General features: G+C 45.5%; 1 protein-coding gene across 1 annotated transcript in view; it reads left to right on the forward strand.

Annotated features, from left to right (window-relative positions):
- Positions 1 to 21,284, forward strand: part of LCT (lactase) — a 52,368-nt gene extending 31,084 nt beyond the window's left edge. The window contains exons 8-17 of the mRNA XM_032856154.1: positions 1,905 to 3,455; positions 4,087 to 4,355; positions 8,539 to 8,829; positions 9,935 to 10,133; positions 11,614 to 11,816; positions 13,985 to 14,094; positions 15,937 to 16,071; positions 18,024 to 18,247; positions 19,067 to 19,303; positions 20,163 to 21,284. Coding sequence (XP_032712045.1) covers positions 1,905 to 3,455; positions 4,087 to 4,355; positions 8,539 to 8,829; positions 9,935 to 10,133; positions 11,614 to 11,816; positions 13,985 to 14,094; positions 15,937 to 16,071; positions 18,024 to 18,247; positions 19,067 to 19,303; positions 20,163 to 20,383 — 3,440 coding nt within the window. The 3' untranslated portion in view covers positions 20,384 to 21,284. The remainder of the gene's footprint in view (positions 1 to 1,904; positions 3,456 to 4,086; positions 4,356 to 8,538; positions 8,830 to 9,934; positions 10,134 to 11,613; positions 11,817 to 13,984; positions 14,095 to 15,936; positions 16,072 to 18,023; positions 18,248 to 19,066; positions 19,304 to 20,162) is intronic.
- Positions 21,285 to 25,333: the final 4,049 nt, after the last annotated feature.

Raw genomic sequence — 25,333 nt, forward strand, 5'->3', positions numbered from 1 at the left:
GTTCCTGAAGCCAGACACTCTCTCTTATACTTTGCTTGTATCCTTAGCATCAGGATTACAATTCTGTAATCTTCACAATCTTGGAATCCCTTTAAGAGATTATCTCAAGTGATCTTTGAAACAGCCTTGTGCAGAAAATAGGGGCATATTTTTTAAAAAGATTTTATTTATTTGAGAGAGAGCATGTACACAAGCTGGGAGTTGGGGAAGAGGCAGAGGAAGAGGGAGAAGCAAGCTCCCCAGGGAGCAGGGAGACCAATGTGGGACTTGATCCCAGGATTCTGGGATCATGACCTGAGCTGAAGGCAGCCGCTTAACTGACTGACCCACCTAGGCACAGTAGGGGCAAATATTATCTTGATGGGACAATTATGAAAACTAATGCTCAGAGAGATTACATGATGTGCCTGATCAGCCAGTGAGAGGCCTTTTTATTTCTGTCTCAGCAATACCCACAAACCTATGAGGCTTCTATTCATCTTTGTTTCCAGAGCCTATTACAGCCTGGGACAATGTAGGTGCTTATTAAATTATTTATTGAATGATTAAGTAAACTATACATAGTATATGAATTATGCCTCTTATACAGTTAGTGTTTGTTGAGAGTCTGTGTAATCTGATAAAAATAGGGCTTAATACTTTGCTGGTTCCCAGTTTGAGCCCAAAGCTTTACTCTGAGGCTGGTTTTTCCTTGACTCACCAGACTTTTCTTCTTCTTCCTTCCTTCCTTCTTCCTTCCTTCTTTCCTTCCTTCTTCTTCCTTCCTTCCTTCCTTCTTCCTTCCTTCTTTCCTTCCTTCTTCTTCCTTCCTTCCTTCTTCTTCTTCCTTTTCTTTTTCTTTTTCTCTCTTTTTCTTTCTTTCTTTCCTTCCTTCCTTCCTTCCTTCCTTTCTTTTATTTTCCTTTCTTTCTCTCTCTCTCTCTTTCATTTTTCTCATAGTTCTGGAAGCCAGAAGTCCAAAATGGAGATGTCAGTAAGGCTACTCTCCCTCCGAAGTCTCCAAAGTAGACTCCTTCCTCGCCTCTTCTAGCTTCTGGTAGCTCTAAGCATTCCCTGGCTAGTGGCTGTGTCATCCTGATCTCTGCCTCCATCTTCATGTGGACCTTCTCTGTTTCTCTTTTAAGGATTCTTGTCATTGGATTTCTGACTCATCCAGTTTTGCAGGATGATCACGTCTTAAGACCCCTAACTTAATTATATCTACAAAGACCCTTTTTCCAAATAAGATTACATTCACTGGTATGGGAAGTTAAGATTTGGACATATCTTTTTGAGGACTTCTATTCAACCCACTTACCAGGGACTACCTTACTGTAGGCTTTATTTATTTTTTCTAAGATGGGATGTGTGATCATTTTATGTCAGTATTGCTAAACATAAGGAAAAGCAAAAGTACATTTGAGATATTTTTCATTCTATAAAAAAACCAAGGAGTCCTGATGAAAGCAGATGGAACACATTCTCGTATTCATTTTAAGGCAGGAATGCTCCTCTGGATTGAGATTTATGACCACAGATGTGGCCTGATGATTTGTAGGGCCTTGCGGATTTTTCTTTTATTCATTCTAAGGAAAAAGGGTTGGCATTTTTGGGGTAACCCAAGTCCCCTACAAACTGTGTGTATCAAAAGGAAAACCTTTATTTATTTTTTTAAAGATTTTATTTATTTGACAGAGATCACAAGTAGGCAGAGAGGCAGGCAGAGAGAGAGGAAGAAGCAGGCTCCGTCCCAAGTGAAGAGCCCAATGGAGGGCTTGATCCTAGGACCCTGGGACCATGACCTGAGTGGAAGGCAGAGGCCTTAACCCACTGAGCCACCCAGGTGCCCCAAAAGGAAAACCTTTAAATAGCAACATCAGTAACAGAGACTTTAAAATAATCCCGAGTTTTGTTTCTCTCTGTAGCTATCAAGGACGACTTGGTGGATGTTCGATCTTACATTGCTCGTGCCCTCATGGATGGCTTCGAAGGCCCCTCTGGTTACAGCCAGAGGTTTGGGCTGCACCACGTCAACTTCAATGACAGCAGCAAGCCGAGGACTCCCAGGAAGTCTGCCTACTTTTTCACCAGCATCATTGAAAAGAATGGTTTTCTTCCCAAGGTAGTAAAGAGACTGCCATCACCCAGTACATCAAACTTTCCACCTAAAATGAGAGCCTTCACTTTTCCATCTGATGTGCCCTCCAAAGCTAAAGTTGTTTGGGAAAAGTTCTCCAACCAACCCAAGTTTGAAAGAGATCTGTTCTACCATGGCACTTTCCGGGATGACTTTCTGTGGGGTGTGTCTTCATCAGCTTATCAGATTGAAGGAGCTTGGGATGCTGATGGCAAAGGCCCCAGCATCTGGGATAACTTCACCCACAAACCAGGGAGCAATGTGAAAGGTGGTGCCACTGGAGACGTCGCCTGTGACAGCTATAACCGATTGGATGCAGATCTGAATATGCTTCGAGCTTTAAAGGTAAAGGCCTATCGTTTCTCTCTCTCCTGGTCTAGGATTTTCCCAACGGGAAGAAACAATTCTATCAACAGACACGGTGTTGATTATTACAACAGGCTGATCAATGGCTTGGTGGCAAGCAACATCTCACCCATGGTGACACTGTACCATTGGGACCTGCCCCAGGCTCTCCAGGATATTGGAGGCTGGGAAAATTCTTCCTTGATTGAGTTGTTTAACAGCTATGCGGACTTTTGTTTCCAGACCTTTGGGGACAGAGTCAAGTTCTGGATGACCTTTAATGAGCCCACATACCAGGCATGGTTAGGTTATGGCTCAGGGGAGTTTCCTCCACAGGTGAAGGACCCAGGCTGGGCACCTTACAGGATTGGCCATGTAATCATCAAAGCTCATGCCAGAGTCTATCACACTTACAAGGAGAAATATAGGCAGGAACAGAAGGGGGTAATCTCTTTGAGTCTCAGTACACACTGGGCAGAGCCCAAGTCACCAGAGATCCCGAGGGAGGTGGAGGCAGCTGACCGAATGCTGCAGTTCTCACTGGGCTGGTTTGCCCACCCCATTTTCCGAAATGGAGACTATCCTGATGCCATGAAGTGGAAAGTGGGGAATAGGAGTGAACTTCAACACTTAGCCACCTCCCGCCTGCCGAGCTTCACTGAGGAAGAGAAGAGGTACATCAGGGGCACAGCTGACGTGTTCTGCCTTAACACCTACTACTCCAGAATCGTGCAGCACAGAACGCCCAGGTTAAACCCATCCTCCTATGAAGATGACCGGGAGACAACCGAGACGGAGGACTCTTCATGGCCTGCCACAGCAATGGACAGAGCTGCGCCCTGGGGGACGCGAAGACTGCTCAACTGGATCAAGGAAGAGTATGGCGACATCCCCATTTACATCACTGAAAATGGAGTGGCGCTGACCAATCCAAAAGTGGAAGATACCGACAGGATATTTTACCACAAAACCTACATCAATGAAGCTTTGAAAGGTAGGTGAGCATTGATGTCCCCCTTACAGAATCTTCCAGCATCCATATGTCACATGCCTGAAATGGTTTGGCAGAGTGGATTACAGACCATCAACAAGTCTCTCTTAGGACCTAACTCCATAATTCTTTTCCCTTCTGGGGTTACATATCCCTTTGGAAATCTGAAAAAAAGCTATGGTCCTCTTCCCACACATACAGAGTATTTTCATGGGTCCATCCATTCCTTACTGAGCAACTGCTGTGTGACGAGTTCTAAGTTCAGTGAACAAAAAGATAACATGGAGCTTATATTCTGGTGAGTTCCATGCACCCCAGAACAAGAAACTCTTCTCTAATTCACATCTGTATGATTAACTTCTAAAGTGGGCTGAGACTCTCGATTTGAGGCATGTCCCTTTACCCCAACAAAAGAATATGATTTTGCAAAGATTGGCCATTAGTCATTGTTTTGAGGGCATCCAGTGCTGGCAAAAAAGACAACATGATTTGTCTATCTGGGCACATTACTTGTGTGTAGAAGGTCACAGTTTAGGACTACTGTCTTGAATGAGGTGCCCGTCTTGGCTGGGCTTCTTGGGGAACGTCACCCTCCTGTGTAAATTCTTCTCTTCTCCCTTTGGGATGTTCCCAGCCTACAGACTCGATGGCGTAGACCTTAGAGGCTATTCTGCATGGTCTCTGATGGACAACTTTGAATGGCTGAATGGCTACACAGTCAAGTTTGGACTGTATCATGTTGATTTCAACAACACAAACAGGCCTCGCACAGCAAGAGCCTCAGCCAGGTACTACACAGAGGTCATCACCAACAACGGCATGCCTCTGCCCAGGGAAGACGAGTTTCTCTATGGACATTTTCCTGAGGGCTTCATCTGGAGTGCGGCTTCTGCCGCGTATCAGGTGAGAAGCCCGGGATCATTCAGCAACATCTGTTGCCTACCTCCTAAGTGCCAGGCTGTGGGCTCAGTGCCAAGGGCGGGACGGGGAGGATCCGGTAAGAGCCCAGGGTTCTCCTAGACCTGTGGGAGGGAAGTACTAGGTGCCATGTGGAGAGTCACAGAGGTCCTTTCCCTGGGCAGCCCGGCTTCTTCACATTCCCGAATTCAGGCAGACCAGTGTGGCTTCTAGGGCTGTGCTGAGATGGGTGTTCGGAGGCAAAATGGAGCAGATGAAGTTAAGTACCAACACTTAGAGACATGCGAACAGGAAGCTTCTCTGCTAGAATGTGTCTCTTATCACCCAGTCTCTTCCAAGCAGGCAGTTGGTTCAGAGTGGCTGTCACAGGGGCCTGGGCCTGTTTTGATGTCCTGAGAACATCCCAGTGTCCGCTTATTCATGCCAAATGAAGCTCACCGATACAGAAAACATAAGGGTTTTGCTTTTCCCCCAGAAAAATGAAAGATAAAAAGCAAAGAGTGACTTCCCCAGGCAGTTAGTGGGGAGTCCCTGCTTTACATCTCTGCCTCCGTTGATTGTCTTTGAGGCAGGAGTGGGGGGATCTGTGTGCTCCCTGTGGGACCTGCTCAGGATCAGCTCTGTGAGCTGATGTGACCCTGGGTGTGCTTAGCCCTTGGCTGTGTTCTAGAGCGAGCTGCGGGAAATGTTTTTGAGGGAGGTGAGGGTTAGGTACCCCAGATGACCGCCCTACTAGTTTACAGTGGAGTCTCAGACCAAATTCTGCCGTGTTGAGACGTGATTAAGTAAATGTACAAACACAGAAACTGTTCATGGAGCCTGTTCTGTGGGCTGGAGGAAACCCCAGTTCTTGGTCCTCTTCAGCGCTCTGGCCAACACCTTGCATGAAAGAATCATTGGAAGATATATCAAGATTTCAGAGATCATATTCTGTTACTCTCACTTCAGGCCAACAGAACCTGCTGTCCAGGGTTTCCCCAGTTCAGCCTGATGGACACTGGCATGGACGATTCCTTATTGTGGGGTTTTCCTCTACCCTACTGGGTGTTTAGAAGCCTCCCTGGTCTGTAGCCACTAGATCGTAGGACATTCCTCCCCAACTTTAACAACTAAAAATGTTTCTGGAGGTTGCTAAATGTCTCTTCAGAGGAAAAATAGCCCCTGGAGGAAAACCACTACCCCACAGGTTTACAGCTGGACACAGGAAGGGTTAGGAATTGATTCTAGGGCACAGGCTACAGACCCTACAGGATTCTTAAGCCCAGTCTGTACAAGGGATAGGAGTGTCTTTTTTTTTTTTTTTAAAGATTTTATTTATTTATTTGACAGAGAGAGATCACATGCAGGCAGAGAGAAAGGAGGAAGCAGGCCCCCTGCTGAGCAGAGAGCCCGATGCGGGGCTCGATCCCAGGACTTTGAGATCATGACCTGAGCCGAAGGCAGCGGCTTAACCCACTGAGCCACCCAGGTGCCCCGGGATAGGAGTGTCTTAAAAAGCTTTTAGCCAGCCCACATCTTGAATAATTAAATCAGTATCTGCAAGCCCCCATTTCTATTCATCAGGTGGTCAGCAGGCACAATTCTCTCCATTTGTGACATTAAATTGTCTAATTAGCAAAGTGTCACATATAAAAATTGATGAGAAGTGCTTACAGTGTGGGCTGTAGCTATCTGGCTAGATATCACCTGGTTGTACTTTTTTTTTTTCCCTTAAAGATTTATTTGAGAGAGCGAGCGAGAGAGTGCACTTATGGGGGGAGGAGCAGAGGGAGAGAGAGACAGTCTTAAATAGGCTTCGCACAGAGCACGGCCGGGCTTGATCTCACAACCCAGAGATGAAGACCTGAGCGGAAACCAAGAGTCAAAGACTCTCAACTGCCTGCACCAGCACCCCCATACCCCTGATTATACATGCGTTCTTTTTAAAACCTTTTATTTAGAAATCTTTTTGAACAGAGAAAAGTTGCAAAAATAGTAGAGGACTCCTATAAACCTTTTCCCCATATTACTCAACTGTTTAAAATTTTACCATTTGCCTTATTTTCTGTGCATGTGTATACATACACACAGATATATGTATATGAAAACTGATTCTATCACTTGAATGAGAAGGTGTTTGCCAGGTTTCTCTACTATAAAATTAGTGAGTATTTTGTAGTTATAAATAATAAGTATTTTGTGGGGGAGATACTTGGAGACCTTGTAAGTAACCTGTTCCTCATCAAATTTTACCCACTAACTCTAGCAACTGTTAACAGTGATTTTCTCATTTTATCATTCCGCTTATATTTATGAGGTGGCATCCAACAGAAGGGTCCAGCTTTGACTTTTCCCCTAATTCTTCATGCTCTATAAATATGCATCAGCAGCATGGCCTCGTGGAGTCCTGTTTTATTCAATGAGTTATAGTTTGCTAGTATTATGCATTTCTTTTTTGTTAAGTATTATGTATTTTAATGCTCACATTTTCCCACATTTTACTATGGGGAGTGCCTTTTAGCCAGATCCTGTGTCCTTTCTACATGGCCCGTCATTCTTTGAGCACTTCCTTAGTTCTTTGTGGTACAAGATGCTGCTGGCTCATCTTGGGCCTTTTCTGCCCCAGTCCTGTAACCATCCCTTTCCCAAATGAGTCCCAGCCTCTTAGACTGGATGTGGGCATTTAGAACCCGAGGTCTAGGTGCTGGGTGTGCTCACTGCCACTCAGGTGTCAGCATTCTTCAGCCCTTGCAGCAGACAGAGCCAGGAAATACAAGTGTGAACACGTGCGCACACATGTGTGCACACACGCACGCACGCACTTGTATGTATTTCTACATCCACCCTATCTCTAAGTAGATTGAAAAATAGTGAGTTCATACTGATATTCCAATCCAATTCCACAGGCTAAATGCTAGCCTTTCCATCACCCGTATTTGTATCTCCTTTCTCGAGTGGTGAAAAATTTAGCTCCTAAGAGCGTCAACGCTGTCACTTATTTTCTCCAGTTCCCTGCATTAACTAATCTCCCAGCCACCAAGGCCATCTCCTGAACTGGTGTGTGCCTGCTGGCCCTGGGCCCGCTGCTCGCCTGGGGGCTGTGCAGGCCATCCCTGGGCATGTGCTCTTGGCCGGAATACCAGCACTACCTTAGCAGCGTCCAGTCATATAACATCACAGCATCTGTGCTGTAGTGCTTTAAAGTAAAGTAGGGGCGCCTGGCTGACTCAGTCGGTTAAGCGTTCGACTCCTGATTTCAGCTCAGGTCATGATCTCAGGGTTGTGGGATCGAGCCCCATGTCGGGCTCCTCACTTGGCAGGGAGTCTGTTTAGGATTCTTTTTCTCTCTCTCTCTGCCCCTGCCCCCCAACCCGGCTCATGCATGCTTGCTCTGTCTCCAAAATAAATCAGTATTTTAAAAAAAAGTAAATTATAGAACTTGTACCTGTTCCATTACCTAAGTCTGTAAGTAGGCATTTGTCTAGTGGCTTATGGTCAATTTCCCTATAAGATACGTAGGTAGGAGAGAAAGGAGGCACAGGAGTCACAACACAGGTCCTGATTAGGAATTCTGCCTCCAGGGGCACCTGGGTGGCTCCGTGGGTTAAGCGGCTGCCTTCGGCTCAGGTCATGATCCCAGGGTCCTGGGATCGAGTCCTGCATCGGGCTCCCAACTCAGTGGGAGCCTGCTTCTCTCTCTGCTCTGCCTGCCGCTCCCCTTGCTTGTGCGCTCTCTCTCTCTCTCTCTGACAAATAAAATCTTGGAAGGAAGGAAGGAAGAGAAAGGAAGAAAGAAAGAAATTCTGTCTCCACAGCTGGCATCACTGGTATTTGTTTCACCATGGCTGGGGTTGGAGGCATGGGGCATTGTTCATTCAGACTTTCAGTGTCATTCAGTGTCACCAGACACTGTCCTGTTAAGCGCTGGGAAACCAAGACCAAAAGACCCCATGCCAAGGGAAGTCCATCAGCACGCCCACAACTGCGTGATGCAGTCTGGCAGTGCTGGCATGGACAGACAGCGTGTATAAAAGGCTGTAGAAGCTCAGAAATCAGAGGGTGGCCAGAGAATTTTCTCAGAGGAGGTGACTCTGACTTATGTCCTGACTTGTGACACCCTCATTGACAGAAAGGAACTTGTGGGGGCTCCACTACAGAACTTAACTAGACCATGTCTTGTCACCTTGAGATTGAAGGTGCGTGGAGAGCAGATGGCAAAGGACTTAGTATTTGGGACACGTTTTCTCACACACCGCTGAGGGTTGGGAATGATGACACCGGCGATGTGGCCTGTGACAGTTACCACAAGATTGCTGAGGACGTGGTCGCCCTGCAGAACCTGGGGGTATCCCACTATCGCTTCTCTGTCGCCTGGTCTCGTGTCCTCCCGGATGGAACCACCAAGTACATCAATGAAGCGGGCCTCAACTACTACGAGCGGCTCATTGATGCGCTGCTGGCTGCCAACATCAAGCCCCAGGTGAGGTCGGGCCCCAGCCAGGCTCTGGTCAAGTCCATGTGCGGGAGCCAGCTGGGCTGGGGGCTCTTTATTCCGTAAACAAAATGCTGTTTTCAGATTCAGTTTTTGAACTGTCAAAAATTCACAAGGTGCAGAATTTTAAACGTAGAAGAGTCCACAGTGACAATTTTCCTTTGATCTCTGACCCCCAGCCATCCAGTTCCCCTGCTTAAAGAAGGCAGTCCAGTTTGCTAGGTTCTCATGTCCTTCTTTTGCATTGATTAGCTAGAAGATGTATACATGTGTGCATGTTTGTTCGTTTCCCACCTTTTTCCATACTGGTCACATACATGCATCTTGGTACTTGCTTTTATTTAACAGTATTTCTGACCCATATTTCCGTATCCATATCTAGTTTCCTCACTGATTCTTTTTTAAAGTTACATGCAGTTCTGTTTGTACCTTACCTCTAGAATTACTTCCCTGTTTAGCAACACTCTTCCCTGTGATGTTTCCAGTCTTTTGCCATTTTAACCTCTAGTGCAGGGAGTCGTCACAGACCTTCCTAATTTTGCCTTGTTATAAATTGATCTGTAGGTTGTGGTTCTAGGAGCAGAGTTATTGGGGCAAAAGGGCACATGTTTTTCAGCTGGGAGTTGTTATGAATAATGATACAGAAGCTCACTTGTGAGCTTACTTGGCTCTCACCAAAATTTTGTGAGCCTAAGGACACCTCTGCATTTCCTCTGCTGAGATTACATACTGCAGCCAGACTGTCGCCTCCAGGGTTACAATCTCCCACCCACCCCCACCCCCCGCCCCCGGCCAATAAAGCGCTCTCTGGACTTCTTCGCTCATACTGGTACGTGATGTGCAGGTCTTCGTGCCGAGCCAGGGTCACACAGCTGGTAGGCGGCAGAGTCGGCACTCAAACCGGCTCTTCTCCGACCCGGATGTTGACTCTCACTTCAGCACTGCTGCCCTCCCCCCCCCACCAAAGAACCTTTGAACTGCTTGGTCTCCTCATTCGTTCTCAGCTGAGGTAGGGTTTGTGCTCATGTGTGCAGCAGCAGTGATTTCCCTTGAAAGCAGATGGATGGAGCTGCTGGCCTTGCTTTCTCCACAGGTGACCATTTACCACTGGGATCTGCCCCAGGCACTCCAGGATGTTGGAGGCTGGGAGAATGAGACCATTGTGCAGCGGTTTAAAGAGTATGCAGATGTGCTCTTCCAGAGGCTCGGGGACAAGGTGAAGTTTTGGATCACCCTGAATGAGCCTTTTGTCATCGCTAACCAGGGCTATGGCTACGGGACATCAGCTCCAGGTGAGGGTCCCAGTCTCAACTCACCAGCTCTTTGGAGCATGGCATTCTGAGCCCCACCAAGACTTGAAATCCAGGTGGCCCTGGAAGAGGAGGCCAAGAAAGCATGGTAGCACTGCCTCAGAATCCCTGCCTCTTGTTCAAGGCCGCCTGACATGCAGCAGATTTCCTCTTCTGACACCACTTTTGGTGAAATACGATTTTACGTGTCAGTACTTCCAAATGGCTTCATTTCTTTGTGCTTTTTTTTGCCCTGCCTCAAATGGAACACTTCCTGAGATCAGGGACAGGGACTAATGGTTGTAGGAAAGGATGAGCTGTCGGACTATACAAGTCCACAGTGTATTTTCTGCAGTTGCAAAACCCAAGTTTCCCAGAATCAATTTGGCTGACCTGAGCTCATCCTGACTTGAACCAATGGGGGGCTGCTCATGGACATGATCTCACTTAGTGTGGGCATTCTGCTACAGATGTTTGGGTCCTTGCTTACGGAGAGCTCTCCTGGGTCTGGTTGGGGTGCTGTGTAAATATATTATCTGCCAGGTAGTGCTTCTCTAAGACACAAAACCCTTGTACGTCTGGACCACATAATCCCTAAGCATTTTGAATAAGGGATTGTGGACTTGTCCTTGTCCCATTAGAACCATCCAATTAATCCTTTCTCAAATTTTGAGCCCGAGAGAGTGGATTTGTGTTCAGGTGACTCCTTGGGATCATGTGTAAAAGCTGGAAAGAGGGGTGCCTGGGTGGCTCGGTGGGTTAAGGCCTCTCCCTTTGGCTCAGGTCATGATCCCTGGGTCCTGGGATCGAGCCCCACATCAGGCTTTCTGCAGAGAGCCTGTTTCCTCCTCTCTCTCCCTGCCTGCCTCTCTGCCTACTTGTGATCTCTGTCTGTCAAATAAATAAATAAAATATTAAAAAAAAAAAAAAAGCTGGAAAGAGCCACAAATGGTTACATTTATCTTCTGTTGGTCCTTGGTGCTTTGGTTTACCATTCCTTCAACTTCCTGCAACACATGAGAGTTGGCCTTTCTCATGACGTTTCTCTCAAGGAATCTCCATCAGCTGCTTCCATCAGCTGAGTTCTCCAACCCTCACTTCCACTGTGGGTCCCCAGACAGTGCTAGGATGTCAATTCCCAAGGCACATACTCTGCTGGGTACCTGGCCTGAGACATGGGAGCCACATTTACCAAGTATCTTCTTACCAGACACAGTGCTGCTCAGGTTTTCACATACGTGCTCTCATTTCCTTCTCACAAGAACTTATTGCTCACTTGGCCAAGGAGGAACCTAAAAGACTGAATTATCCAAAGTTACACAGCCAGCTAGAAACCAAAGTTACACAGCTAGGACTTGAATTTGCTTCTTCCTAACACCAAAATCTACAACTCTTTCTCCCCAACATAGAAACCATCTGTAGGGAGAGAGTGATATTCTTGGTCATGTTCATTCTTCGTTGACATCTGTGTGTGTGTTTCCAGGAATCTCCTTCAGGCCTGGCACTGCCCCCTACATTGTTGGCCACAACCTAATAAAGGCTCATGCTGAGGCCTGGCATCTGTACAACAACACGTACCGTGCCAGTCAAGGCGGCGTGATTTCCATCACCATCAGCAGCGACTGGGCTGAGCCCAGAGATCCCTCCAACCAGGAGGATGTGGAGGCAGCCAGGAGATACGTTCAGGTCTGTTTTTCATCTAGAAATCGTTAATACTCTTGCATGTCTTTCCCTCCATTTTTGAGTGAATGGAAATGGAATTACGTGGCAAAACAAAGATTTAGGTTCAAGACCCCATTTTGCTATTACCCAATTTTGTGAGCTTTGGAAAAATCACCTAAACCTTTCTCATACCTTAGTTTTCTCCTCTAGGAGGAGGAGACGACCTATCTATATCATAGGTTTGCTGTGATCAGAGTTCTTTAAGGTTGAATTTTTAAGTCTTAAAAATGATTTGTGGGGCGCCTGGGTGGCTCAGTCGGTTAAAACCTCTGCCTTCGGCTCGGGTCATGGTCCCGGGGTCCTGGGATCGAGCCCCGCATCGGGCTCTCTGCTCTGCGGGGAGCCTGCTTCCTCCTCTCTCTCTATCTGCCTCTCTGCCTACTTGTGATCTCTGTCTGTCAAATAAATAAATAAAATCTTAAAAAAAAATGATTTGTACCTGTAGTCCTTGCTTCATGCAACACGGTTTGAAGGTAACTAACAGAAATTCCATCTCTTCAATTTCTGGTTTGACTATAGTAGCTGATAGAGCTGGGCTGCAATGTCACACTTCACCTGTAGGTGTCACCATCTAATTTTATTTATTTGGCCTAAGAATTACTTGGGTTGGGGGCCTTTGGATTCTGTGAAACTCATTAGTGCCCATAATTTTCCACTTCTGTGAGTTTAACATAAAGACATGCACATGCATAAGGACATAAGGTCATGGAATTGTGCTCCTAGAAAGTAGTCACAGGGTGCCTGGCTGGCTCAGTTGGTTAAGTGTCAGGTTCTTGATTCTGGTTCAAGTCATGACCTCAGGGTGGTGAGATGGAGCCCCGTATGGGGTTCTGTGCTCAGCACAGAGTCTGCTTAAGACTCTCCCTGCTCACACTCTAAATAAATAAATCTTAAAAAAATAATAAAGTAGAATCACTAGTAGGCAGACGCCAACAAACTAGCCCATCCTTCCCTCAGTGTGAGCCCCTGACGTGAGGAGAGAAAAGAACGGTCTTTTTCAGGGCACAGCTTTTCCCTGGTTCTTGCTAGTGTCCCTGATGGGGTTAGAAAGCACCCTCTCCCATGTTTTAGCATCAGAAAAGGCAAGTGTCTCTTCTCCACACCAACCCCCACTTTTGGCTCCGTGGAGGAGCTCGAAGGCAGCATATTCTGAGGGGAGAACATGGGTCTTTGCTTGCCAGACTTCTCACAAGAGAACTTGGTAACAGAAATCAAATTAATGAATGCAAAAAGAGCTTAATTTTCCCATTTGTTAGCCAGGTGGGGAAAAGCCCTTGGGACAAAAATAATGCATCTCTCCTTTTAGACTCACAGAACTGGTAAATTAGAGCAATAATTATCCTGAAATCAAAACCCCCAAACCCTCAGGAAAAGGTTAGGCTCTAACTTCATCAGATTGAGCCACCTGCTGAACTGTGATACTGAGGCCCAGGACGATATACACATACCCTAAAGTCAGCTTCCATGGAAAGGAACATTTTGTTGCCTCGAGTGCACAAAGCCTCTTTCACCAGGGTGTGTGTATTCCAAAGCCGCCTGAGAATGGAGGGCTGCCCTCCCCCACATTTAAGACATTAGCCAGCAGGTGGGGGGGGGCAGCGATGAGGAGAGACCGAAGAAGCCTCTCAGAAACCCAGCATCATAGCATTTGGGTGCCACATATCCACCCTAAGGGTAAGGTGGTCTGGACCCCATTCCAGAAAATGGGCTGGAAAATTCCACAGGGAACTTTTGGCCTTGAGCAGCCAGGAAAGCCTCGCAGCTCCGCCCTCCCCAGAGAGTTCTGGTTGAACCTTAGGCAGATGATGGGAAGGGGCTTGCTCTGCGGTAAGAGGAAATCCACAGCCTGGAGGATTCTAGTCTCTTCTGGTCTTCTGCGAGACCCTGCCAAGGACAGTCTGCTGAGTCCTGAGGCAGTGCTCAGTGCAGTTCATCTCCTTTTGGGGTGCGGGGATTGCGAATCTTTGTAACATGCAAACGGCTGCAGAGGGGATGTGAGTTTAAGCCCAGGGTGGGGCGGTGGTTCAGAGGAAGGGGAGGGTTCTGAGGCCCGGGACTTGTGAGGAGAGCTGCTGTCTCCTAGTGTGACCCCCCCGGTAACGCCCAGGCTCTCACTCCCACCCCACCTGCAGTTTATGGGAGGCTGGTTCGCGCATCCTATTTTCAAGAATGGCGATTACAACGAGGTGATGAAGACACGGATCCGTGACAGAAGCTTGGCCGCAGGCCTCAGCAAGTCTCGGTAGGTCCTGGTGTCCAAACACTCAGCCAGGAAAAGGTCAGGAGGAAGTCTGGTCTGTGATACCAAACTGTGGCTTCTGGTGGACAGCTCAGTGGTGAGAATGTGGCCGTTGGGGTCAGAGAGGCCGGTCTTAGGCTGCTGGGAAGACTGAACATGATTGTGCATGTGAAGCTCTCAGCCCAAGGCAGGGCCTTGCTATGTGTTTGACAAAAGGTAGAACAGACAGGAAATTTGTCTCAAAGGCACCCACTTCTTAGCAACCCACTACTTCATGCAAGGACAAACTCTCCAGCTCATCCTACTTACTTATCACCACCTTACAAGTGAATGTGGGTAGCAGTGGGTGACTGCCAGGCATGTGCGTTCTGTCACTTGGCCAGTAGGGGCGATGGTTGTACCAAAGTAGTCCTGGTTGGGGCCCACTCCTCTTCCTGTCAAGGGAGTAATAGCAACAGGGACACCTAGCATTTATACATCTTCTATTGGCACTCTGAGTCGTATTTAAGGAGGGATAAACTGAGGCACAAAGATTACGGCAAGATTGGGCGCTTGGGTGGCTCAGTGTGTTAAAGCCTCTGCCTTCGGCTCAGGTCATGTCAGGGTCCTGGGATCGAGCCCCACATCGGGCTCTCTGCTCAGTGGGGAGCCTGCTTCCTCCTCTTTCTATCTCTGCACCTGCCTCTCTGCCTACTTGTGATCTCTGTCAAATAAATAAATAAAATCTTAAAAAAAAAAAAAAAAAGATTAGGGCAAGATTATCCAGCTACTGAAGTAGAGCTGGGATTTGAAACCAAGCTGACTCCAGGGCCCACACGCTGAGTCTAAGAGTCATCTGGCTAGGATTAGAGGTGTTTTGTGCAGAAGGGGAGTGACCTGGCCTTATGGGAATACACCCACAAGCTCCAAGGGGACTCATGGGACCATGAGCAGGGAGGGTAAAAGGAATTCCAAAGGTATGAATTCTTAACATAGCTGGCCAGTCTTGCCCTTATGTAGCCCAGCTGTGCAGTCTCAATAATCCAGTCTCCATCCTTACAATGCACTCCTGCCCCGGTTGGGGTAAGTCCTGTGGAGCGGGCTGTGCCTCGGGGTCTGATGTGCTAACTCTGGTCTCCACTAAGCAAGCTGGCACTGACACAACTCTGCTGAGCACCTACAGTGTCCCCAGATCAGGGCAAGTCAGTCAGGTGTGTATAAGGAGAGGCTTCCGAGTCTGGGTCCTCAAGCTGCTGACATGTCAGCTGGGAAGAGAGTAAGCTCACCACTACAGTTCTCTTCCCGAATTTCTCCATACAAAGAAAACTCAAATGATGAGATGAGGGTGGGCAGAACAAGGAGACTTCATGGACAAGGTGGGACACCAGTTAAGCTGGGTCTTAACCATGAGTAGTGTGTGGGAGAGCAGAGGGCATTCCAACTGAGGGGAAGGGTGTGAGCACTGGCCTGGTGGGAATGAGTGGGATACCTGCAATTGAGAGCTGGGGGAATTGGCTCAATGGCTGGGGCAGGGGGCAGTGGCAAGCCCACAGGGCAGAGAGCCTGGAGGCCAGGCACAGGGCCTCAGCCTTGATGCCACAAGCCCTAAGGAGCTACTGCTAGCTTCTGGGTAGGAATGTGAGGGGCATGAGGGGTTTAGGCTTTAGTTTTCTCCCAACGTTTCAGAAACCCCAGTGGGGGAAGGTTTTGATCCACTAGGTTACTGGCAGCAAAAATTTCAGTCAAGATCAAAGTGCCAGGTGCCCAGGCAGGGTAGTTAGAGCGCTCCCAAATCCTGCCCCAGGACATTTTCTCCCCAAAGCATGATGCTCAAGCCCCACACTTCTCATGGCTCCTTCCACCCAGGCTCCCAGAGTTCACGGAGAGTGAGAAGAAGAGGATCAATGGTACCTATGACTTTTTTGGGTTTAATCACTACACCACCATCCTGGCCTACAACCTTGACTATGCCTCTTGGATCTCTTCCTTTGATGCAGACAGGTAAGTCGGCCCACAGGGCATCTGGAGCAGTCTCTGGAGAAGACAGCAAGGTGCCCCTTTGCCCCGCTCTTACTGCACAGCCTAGAAAGCTGCCTCCTGACACCATACATCCTGGAATTTGACGATGAGTCCCCTCCTGAGAGACCTATTCAAACCTCTGTCAGTCTGCTGATAACACCGGCTAGCATTTCCAAGGTGCTTCCTGTTGAGACAGACATGCTTGGAGTTTTGTCAAACATGTTCAAGATTTTAAATATTTTTCTTCCCTTGTTTTTCTTCTTTGGTCAAATTTGTTTCAATTATCAGATGTATTTCAGTCAAACAGTAAGGTTGGGTTCCCCCCCCCCCCCGCTTTGGGGTAAAGGTGAAACTATAAACTATAAACTATTATTTCTGCATTACACAAATGCAGTCATGGTGGAAACATCAGAAAGCAAGAATAGGAAATTCTTGTGGGTGTCATTCCAGAAGTTTATGCGTATGTGTAGAGGGTAAGCTACCTCTCCTTCTCCTCATAAATAGAACATGTAAGTACATACATTATATAAACTATATAAGATATATAGTATAAACTATATAAGATATAGTATAGTTTATATAGTATAGATATATATATCTTATGTAAACTATGTAAGATATATAGTATAGTATATATAAGACATATATATTCAGTTATGAATTTATACATAAAAATATATTACCCAAAACCGAGATTATATCTATATATATACACACTGTCTTGCTCCTTTTGTAACAAGCATGTTTCCACATCAGCTGTGAATCTGTCTAGGTTCTTTTAAAACAAACACCTACCCATCCACTGCATTCTGCAACCCCCCGAGTTGGACTCTGACGGGGTTGAGAAAACACCTCCCTACTGGTCCCTGGCTGAGCACCCATGGGACTCTTGCTGCCTCATGATTCCTGGCACTGTCTCCCTGTGACCTGTGTTCAACTTTAAAAATGTTCTGGATCCAGTTCAGCTGAGCAAGAAAAATTGTTACTGATAAGACTTTTTTTTTTTTTCCTGAAGGATTTGGACGTTAAGATCTAAATAATTGGTCCTTATTTGAAATGTATGACTCTGCAGAGAAAGACAAATAACATATGATCTCATTCATATGAGAAATTTAAGAAGGAAAATAGATGAACACATGGGAAGGGGAGAAAAGGAAAGGAGAGAGGGAAACAAACCATAGAAGACTCTTAACAAAAGAGAACTGAAGGGTGGTGGAGGTACATGGGTGGGAGATGGGCTGCGGGAGTGATTACGGAGGGCACTTGTGGTGATGAGCACTGGGTGTTCAAGTGATGAATCACTGAATTCTACAGTGGAAACCAATACTGCACTGTAGGTTAAGCAAAATTAAACAACAAGAAGAAGTAGGATTCTGGAGACATTCAGGTTTCTGTGCTTTCCCCAGCAGTTGCTTCTTTGGCATAAGATATTGCCCTCTCCAGGTCCATCACTGGACAGAGGCAGGACCTTGGGCACTTAAAGCAGGTCCCAGCCTATGTGTTCCCTGTACTCACACAAATGGGGAGCCCAACCATGGGTGTCTGCGGCCACACCTGTGGTGCTGACTAGATGTCCTTTATGCAGGGAAGCCCATTCTCTCTCCCAACTCAGCACTCAAATCCTACTGGAGACCGTGATCAGGGAATCCCAGAGCCTTTCACACCCTTTGGAGGGTACACTCCGTGAGTGAAACCGTTCATCTGTAGAGGTGCAAACAGCTCAGGTGGCCTGTAACAGCTAGGCCAGCAACAAGCAGTACGAACTAACAAAAAGAGAAGAATGTGAGGCAACCTGACTCATCTGCAGTTAGCTATGACTGTTAGGTCTAGACTAAACCTAATGCTTTTCCTAGTATAAACCCTGCTTTGTGTTTATTCAAAGGGCCTCTTGGGATTTACACATTGAGACCTATCTCTTGTGTTTGAACCTGTAGGGGAGTGGCCTCCATCACAGATCGCTCTTGGCCTGACTCTGGTTCCTTTTGGCTGAAGATGACACCTTTTGGCTTCAGGAGGATACTGAACTGGTTAAAGGAGGAGTACAACAACCCCCCAATTTATGTAACAGAGAATGGAGTGTCCCAACGGGGAGAAACGGACCTCAATGATACCCTAAGAATCTACTACCTCCGCAGTTACATCAACGAAGCTCTCAAAGGTAGGACAGGCCTATCCCCTCCTCCCTGTGCACCTTTTACCACTGGAAACATCTGCTAACGTTTCCAGTTGGGGGAATACTGCAACCACGAGACCCCACCATGAGAAAGAGGCGGCTTCTCCCTCCTGTTAGGCTTAAGCTTTTCTTTGAGGCTGCACTCTTGAGTCTTCTTCTTAGATGTAAGCTCAGCAAGTAAACCCAGTTGCCTGATACAGCGAGACTTGAATTCCTGGCAGTCATCAGCTCTGCCATATCATCCCTGATGTCTGATGTCCCTGAACAGCAGTGGCCTGCTGAAAGCAGGTGCTGGGAGGAGGAGGGGTAAGATGCGGGGGCAGTCTGTAGGGTCTTCTGTTCCTCAAGTGAAAGTTTGAGACCCTCAGCTCAGCAGGATGGGGTGGGATAGGATGGGATTAGGACAAGGGACTGTAAGTAATGCTGAGTGAAAGAGTGAGTGCTGCAGCAGCGGAGAGAAATGATTAGAAAGTCCTAGTCCAGTGGAAATCTTTTCCAAGGCCCCTTACTTACTTTTGGAAAAAGCATGAACACTTAAGGCACTCCCCAAGACTGGTATCCCAACATGTGGAGACAGGATGGCAGGTGACTGAGCAGGATTAATGTAGTCTACCTGTGCACTCCCATTCAGGACTGAGCCTTTCTGGGAAAATGCTGATGGCTCTAAGTCCATCCATAGCCGACTCTTCACCTGCAGGCGGGGACTGTGGGAGAGCTGTGGGCAGGTGTGGCTTCTGTAGGCCTGGTAGAATGGGCTCTTGTAAAACAAAGGAAACTCATGCTGTGGCCTCTGCATTTGGGCAGCTGTGCAGGATAAGGTGGACCTCCGAGGATACACGGTTTGGAGTGTGATGGACAATTTTGAGTGGGCCACAGGCTTTGCAGAGAGGTTTGGTCTGCATTTTGTGAACTACACGGACCCTTCTCTCCCAAGAATCCCAAAAGCATCAGCCAAGTTCTTTGCCTCTATAGCCCGGTGCAACGGCTTCCCTGACCCTGCTGTGGGGCCACACCCTTGTCTCCAGCCAGAAGGTGAAGAAGGTGAGATCTGGCTCTGGGAGGGACTAAAACCAGAGGGTGGGAGAGACATTTTCAGTCTATTCTCGTTTATTCCCCTCCTCTCTGCCTTTCCAATACTCTTTTTTTTTTTTTTTTAAGATTTTATTTATTTATTTAACAGGCAGAGATCACAAGTAGGAGAGAGGCAGGCAGAGAGAGAGGGGGAAGCAGGCTCCCTGCCAAGCAGAGAGCCCGATGCAGGGCTCGATCTCAGGACCATGGGATCATGACCTGAGCCGAAGGCAGAGGCTTAACCCACTGAGCCACCCAGGCACCCCTCCAATATTTACTTTCATTCATTCATTCAACCAGTATTTTCTTTGAATGCTCCAGACATTGTTAGGATGAAACAAAGGAACCGAGGATTAATGTTACATCTAGAAACTAGGCCCTGGTCTGGGAAGAGCAAGTCTAGATTCTTGTCCCAGCCCTACCACTAACTGTGCAACCTGAGGCAAGAAACTAGGCACACACCTCCAGGTGGACATGAGGGTCTAACATACAATACTGACTGCAAACAGTGATTGGCATGATGTAAGGGGCCCAATATTTGAATGACTGAAAAAGCATAAATTACTACTACAGAAAAGAAATAATTATCCATTTTACTCCAACTGTTGACAGATTAAAAAAAAAAAATACAACTACGTTCCTTCATTCACAGGTTCAGTAACTCAGTGAAAGGGCTACATCCTGTCGTCACCTCAGCAATGAGCTCGCTCTGGATACCTGTGTGACTCTATTCTAAGGACCTAGCTTGGGCTTAACATCAGTTAACATTGATCTGATAACCAGATCTGTAGGAGTGCATAAATTGTCCTTTTTTGTCTTCCTCTCCTAGATGCTGGACCTACCATCAGCCCTATGAGAGAGGAGGAAGTGCAGTTCCTGGGGTTAACACTAAGAGCGACAGAAGCCCAGACAGCTTTGTATGTACTCTTTTCTCTTGCAATTCTTGGCATCTGTTGTGTGACATTTCTGTCATACAAGTACTGTAAGCACTCCAAGCAAGGAAAAACACAACCAGGCCAACAGGAATTGAGTACTATTTCTGCATTCTGACCTACAAGTTACCACTAGCTCCACTTCTGCAAAACAAGCCTAGTTTGCCTGTATACCTTCACTGCCCACAGAACTCCTCAGGATCTTCTATTCTGCCCAGGCGGGATTTCTTCATCAAACCTCTGCACTGTTAGAGAGTACATGAATCTTACAACTCTCTAATTAAGATGGAAATACATGCATCTTGTCCCAGTATCAGGAATTCATCAGAGCACTGGAAGATCCTGCACCTGGCTGTTGTGGAAAGAGATGAGTACAGACCTCATCTGGTGGTTCTGTGAGCCACTTAACCGGGTCGTTTTAAGGTTCAGCAGCTTCAAAGGTAGAAATATGAGCAAAAACCATAGCAATCCTTTTAATAAGACACTGTGCAGATGGACTGCATTGTCATCTCCTGTCCCCCTTCAAACTGCCTCCCAGTCTCAGACCTTGTGTTGCTCAGAAAAAAATGGTACTATAAGCTATGCCCTGTATCCTGTAGCTTCTCCTTGAGAAGGTAGGTTCCACAGAATTCATGCAGTCACACAAGCCCTCTTGGGCTTCTAAGCTTTTCCACCAGACACATGCTTTCTGCTTACGTTATATATTCCTTGGGCAGAGATACCCTGACATCCAAAGAGAGATGACCTCTGAATGATCCTCTCTTAGCCACTTTAATGTCCTTCCTGCCTTTCCCCTGCCCAGGATGACTTCTAAGGACCCAAGTATAGCCTTCAAGGGCCTTGTAATCTGACCATGGTTCACTTAACCTGTTTCTCTTCTTTCTCTCTGTTTGTGGTAATTCTGAACCTTGTGTAAGCCCTTGACTATCCCCTCTTCCTTTCTTTGCAAATACCATTCTTCTTCCTAGGATGCACCTTATTCTGAAAACGCCTTCACATCTCAGCTCAAATAATGCACTCTTCCCCCTGCATAGCTTCCCCTAAACTCCCCAAAACATGTCTCCTCCCTTGTCAGCTTGTCCATATTATACTGGGAGTGTGTATTTCTCTACTATCAGCTTGTCCATATTATACTGGGAGTGTGTATTTCTCTACTATCAGCCTCTTGAGGATAAAGGACCATGTCTCTACCAAGCACATTCTGGAGACAAGGCACAGAAAGCACACCTGCTCCTTTTGTGTGTTTATTCACAAAACACATCCAGAGTGCTGGTGGGAGCACAGAAAAATGATGTGGTCTTTATCAGTTCCCCTCAAGGTGCTAATAACAGTAAGACAATCCCAGTGTAGAATACTTAAAAACTTATTTGGTCTATATATTCTTTCTAGATACCAGGGAAAATGTTTAAAAAGTAGTTTTCAGCTAGATTTAAGAGTGATCATGCGGTGCCCGGCTGGCTTAGTCAGTGGAGCTTCGACTCCTGACCACAGGGTCATAAGTTTGACTCCCACGTGTGACATGGAGTTTACTTAAAATAAATAACTGATTATGCTTGAAATTTTGCTCCTTTCAGGCATTCCATACCTGAACCTGTTGTATCTGTAGAAAATTCCTATCAAATGTTTCACTGCTGGGCGCCTGGGTGGCTTAGTTGGTTAAGCAACTGCCTTCCGCTCAGGACATGATCCTGGAGTACCAGGATCGAGTCCCACATGGGCTCCCAGCTCCACAGGGAGTCTGCTTCTCCCCACTCTGACCTTCTCCTCTCTCATGCTCTCTCTCAAATAAATAAAATCTTAAAGTTTCACTGCTAGAAGCATTTTCCTCCATCAGTAGCTTGGAAAAGTTTTTGTCAGAAGGGGGTAAGGGTGGTTCTCAGAGAAAGACTCAGTATTTTAAGTTGTCAATTACCTCTAAATCTCAAAATCAATGTAACTTTTTTGAGGAGGGGGACACAGACTGATAGAAAGTTTCACATTAAATAAACTTGTAGGAAGAGCCAGAACAATCTGGGCAAAAAAAGAACATTAAAACATTATAGAGGGGCACCTGTATGGCTCACTTGTTTAGCATTTGCCTTGAGCTCAGGTCATGATCCCAGGGTCCTGGGGTCGAGTCTCTCATCAGGCAGGCTCTCTTCTCGGTGGGAAGTTTGCTTCCCCTCTCCCTCTCTCCCTGCTTGTATTCCCTCTCTCCCTGTCAAATAAATAAATAAAATCTTAAAAAAAAAAATCCACAAAACATTACAGAGCTAGTTATAAAAAAAAAATAGTGTGGTAGCAGAAACAGAAAAGAGATCAACAAAAGACAAGACTGTACACATAACTACATATGGGCATAAAGGACAGGACAAAGGTGGCATACCAAATTAGGGGGACACACAGAATAGTCCATAAATGGTGGTGGTCAAGAGGTTAGCTCCTGAAGATGTTAGCCACAGGGAAGGGAGCCAGATCCCATCCCAGGATACTAGATTTAAATGTAAAAAAAAAAAAAAAAAAAAAAAAAGAAACCATGAGAAAACTAGGACAGATGGGTGAATTTTTAAAAATTAACTCTCGAAGAGAGGTATTTATAAGCAAGACTTAGGACCCAGAGGGCGTAAAGAAAAACATGGTTAATCTGATCATACAAATACTGTGGCAAAAAATTACTGTCAACATACTCACAAAAGATAAACAAGGAGAAAATACTTATAGCATATTCTAGACAAAGGGCTAAATTTCTTTATGCACATGGAATTCTTATAAATCAATAAAGATGAAAAAAACTGGCAAATAAAGGCAGTTCTCAAACTGAAATGACCAATAATATTAAAAGATGCTCAACTACATTTGTGATCAATACAATGCATATAAAATGCAAACACTTTTCCATTTACCACTGACAAAGATGAAAAAGTGTAAGTGTTGGTAAGAATGTGGGGAAATCAACTTTCTCACACACTGTCAATGGGAGGGTATATTCACAGAGCATTCAGAGGCAGCATTCTGGCAGTTTCATTTATAATCCAAACTGCAAACACTCCATGACTCACTTATACAAACATATTCCACTGGTATATTTTCACAGCTAAGAAGATACTGTCCCAAAGATGTTCAGTATAGCAGTATTTCTAATAGAAAAACAAAAACAAGTGGAAGAAAAAAAACCTGTAATAATTAATGGATGCCACCAGGGAGCAGATAAGTTGGGGTATATTTATCAAGTAAAATGTTACATAGCCATTGATAATAAGGTAGCTATGTGTTGACAGGGAAAGAGCTATACTGTGTAAGTAAACAAGATGCAAGTGTATATAATATCCTATTTTAAAATTACCACATACTGGCTTATAAATGCTTAACATTTTTCTGAAGATTACAAAAGAAACTCTTATTAAAGGTTACCCCTGGGGAGTAGAACTGGGGTAAGATATAAGGAAAGAGACTTTTATTTTACAGCCTTCTATACTGTTTGGAATTTTTTACTAAGTATACTTTTTAAATTATAAAGCTGAGGAGAGAGATCCTCCTACTCAAGGACTGTGAATGACTCTTTTACATAGGTTTCTCTGAAATTTAATTTTTTTCAAGCAAACAGACTTGAGGTACTCCAGGTTTCTGCAAGCATATTTCTAAAACTATTAGCAGGGTCACACCCATTTGAAAGGTTTGGGTTTTTTTTTTTAATCACATATTGCTGTATTTTTTAAGATTATAATCTTTACTTAAACGGGATGCTTGGTGGAAATTTTTCTTTTCCAAACTTACTTTTTAAGCTATCTAAAAATAATACGATCATTGCAGAAAATTGGGAAAACCTAATAGGGTACAAAAAGAATTAAAAGAACATATAACCATGTCACCATTCCTAATGTTTGGTTGTTTTCTTTACACTTTATCAATACAGGTACTATCTATATATAAAACGTGTGTACAAAGATGAGCTCAGACTACCTACAACTCTGTATTCTGTTTTTCTCCCCCCAACACAAAACAGGTAGTCAATGAATATATGTTAAACTGAATTATAAATTAGTACTGTACCATTTCTCCTCATCAAAAGCGGACTATTTCTGCAGAAGGCCTTTGGTCAGTTTAAGACTTAATGAGTATGTTTGTACCTAAACTTTGTCTACATTAATAATCATTCCTCAGAAAAAATGATCAAGGACTTTGAAACATTTAAGGTTGTTGATGTTTTCCGGAAAGAGTATACCAGTCTTCACTCTTACCAACATCATAGCCCGGCTGTTTCCTTGTCAACACTATTACCATTTTTAAAAATTGTTACTTCATACGTGAAAAACAGTTTGCTCTCAGAAAATTTCTTCCTCCTGTCACAAAATTCAGTCAGTCTGTAAGTACACTCAAAAGTGCTATCTTCCAATCTAAAAATGAAAGGTTAAAAGAGGAACTGTCAAGCTTATTCTCTTTTTCAAACATTAGGAGTTAGTGGTCTTCATTACCAAAACAAAGGGATGAAGTATCATGTAAGTCAGTTAAGAATCTCTTTAAAATTCTGGGGCACCTGGGTGGCTCAGTGGATTAAGCCTCTATCTTCGGCTCAGGTCATGATCTCAGGGTCTTGGGATCGAGCCCCACAAAAGGCTCTCTGTTCAGTGGGGAGCCTGCTTCCCTCTCTCTCTCTCTCTGCCTACTTGTGATCTGTCAAATAAATAAAATTTAAAAAAAATTTTTTTTTAAATCTCTTTAAAATTCTTAAGAATAACCAAATGAGCAAAAGTCATATCTTTATTCCATACTTCCTGTCCTACCTAAAGGTACTTTAGGTCTTTGAAAGGTGACTGTCCAGAGCAAAACTTCAGGAAAACGGCAGAAGAGAACTACCTGTAACTCAGCAGCTATTTTGCATCTGAGAAGAACAAAGACTGTACATAACATGACACCAACAAAGTGATGCCTCAGTGACTTGGGACATACAGTACCATAGCACCCATTTGTGTCAGAAAACGTCTTCCTCCAGTTATATGTCAAGTAGGGTGCTCACAGCTACTTTTCTGAGATAGCTCCAGGGAAGTACTGGGGGGGGGGGGGAATCAAACACATGACCTCAACAGAGCCC

Source organism: Lontra canadensis, unplaced genomic scaffold, assembly GCF_010015895.1.
Source record: "Lontra canadensis isolate GAN:19392208 unplaced genomic scaffold, GSC_riverotter_1.0 scaffold11, whole genome shotgun sequence".
In the NCBI taxonomy this organism is placed as follows: Eukaryota; Metazoa; Chordata; class Mammalia; order Carnivora; family Mustelidae; genus Lontra; species Lontra canadensis.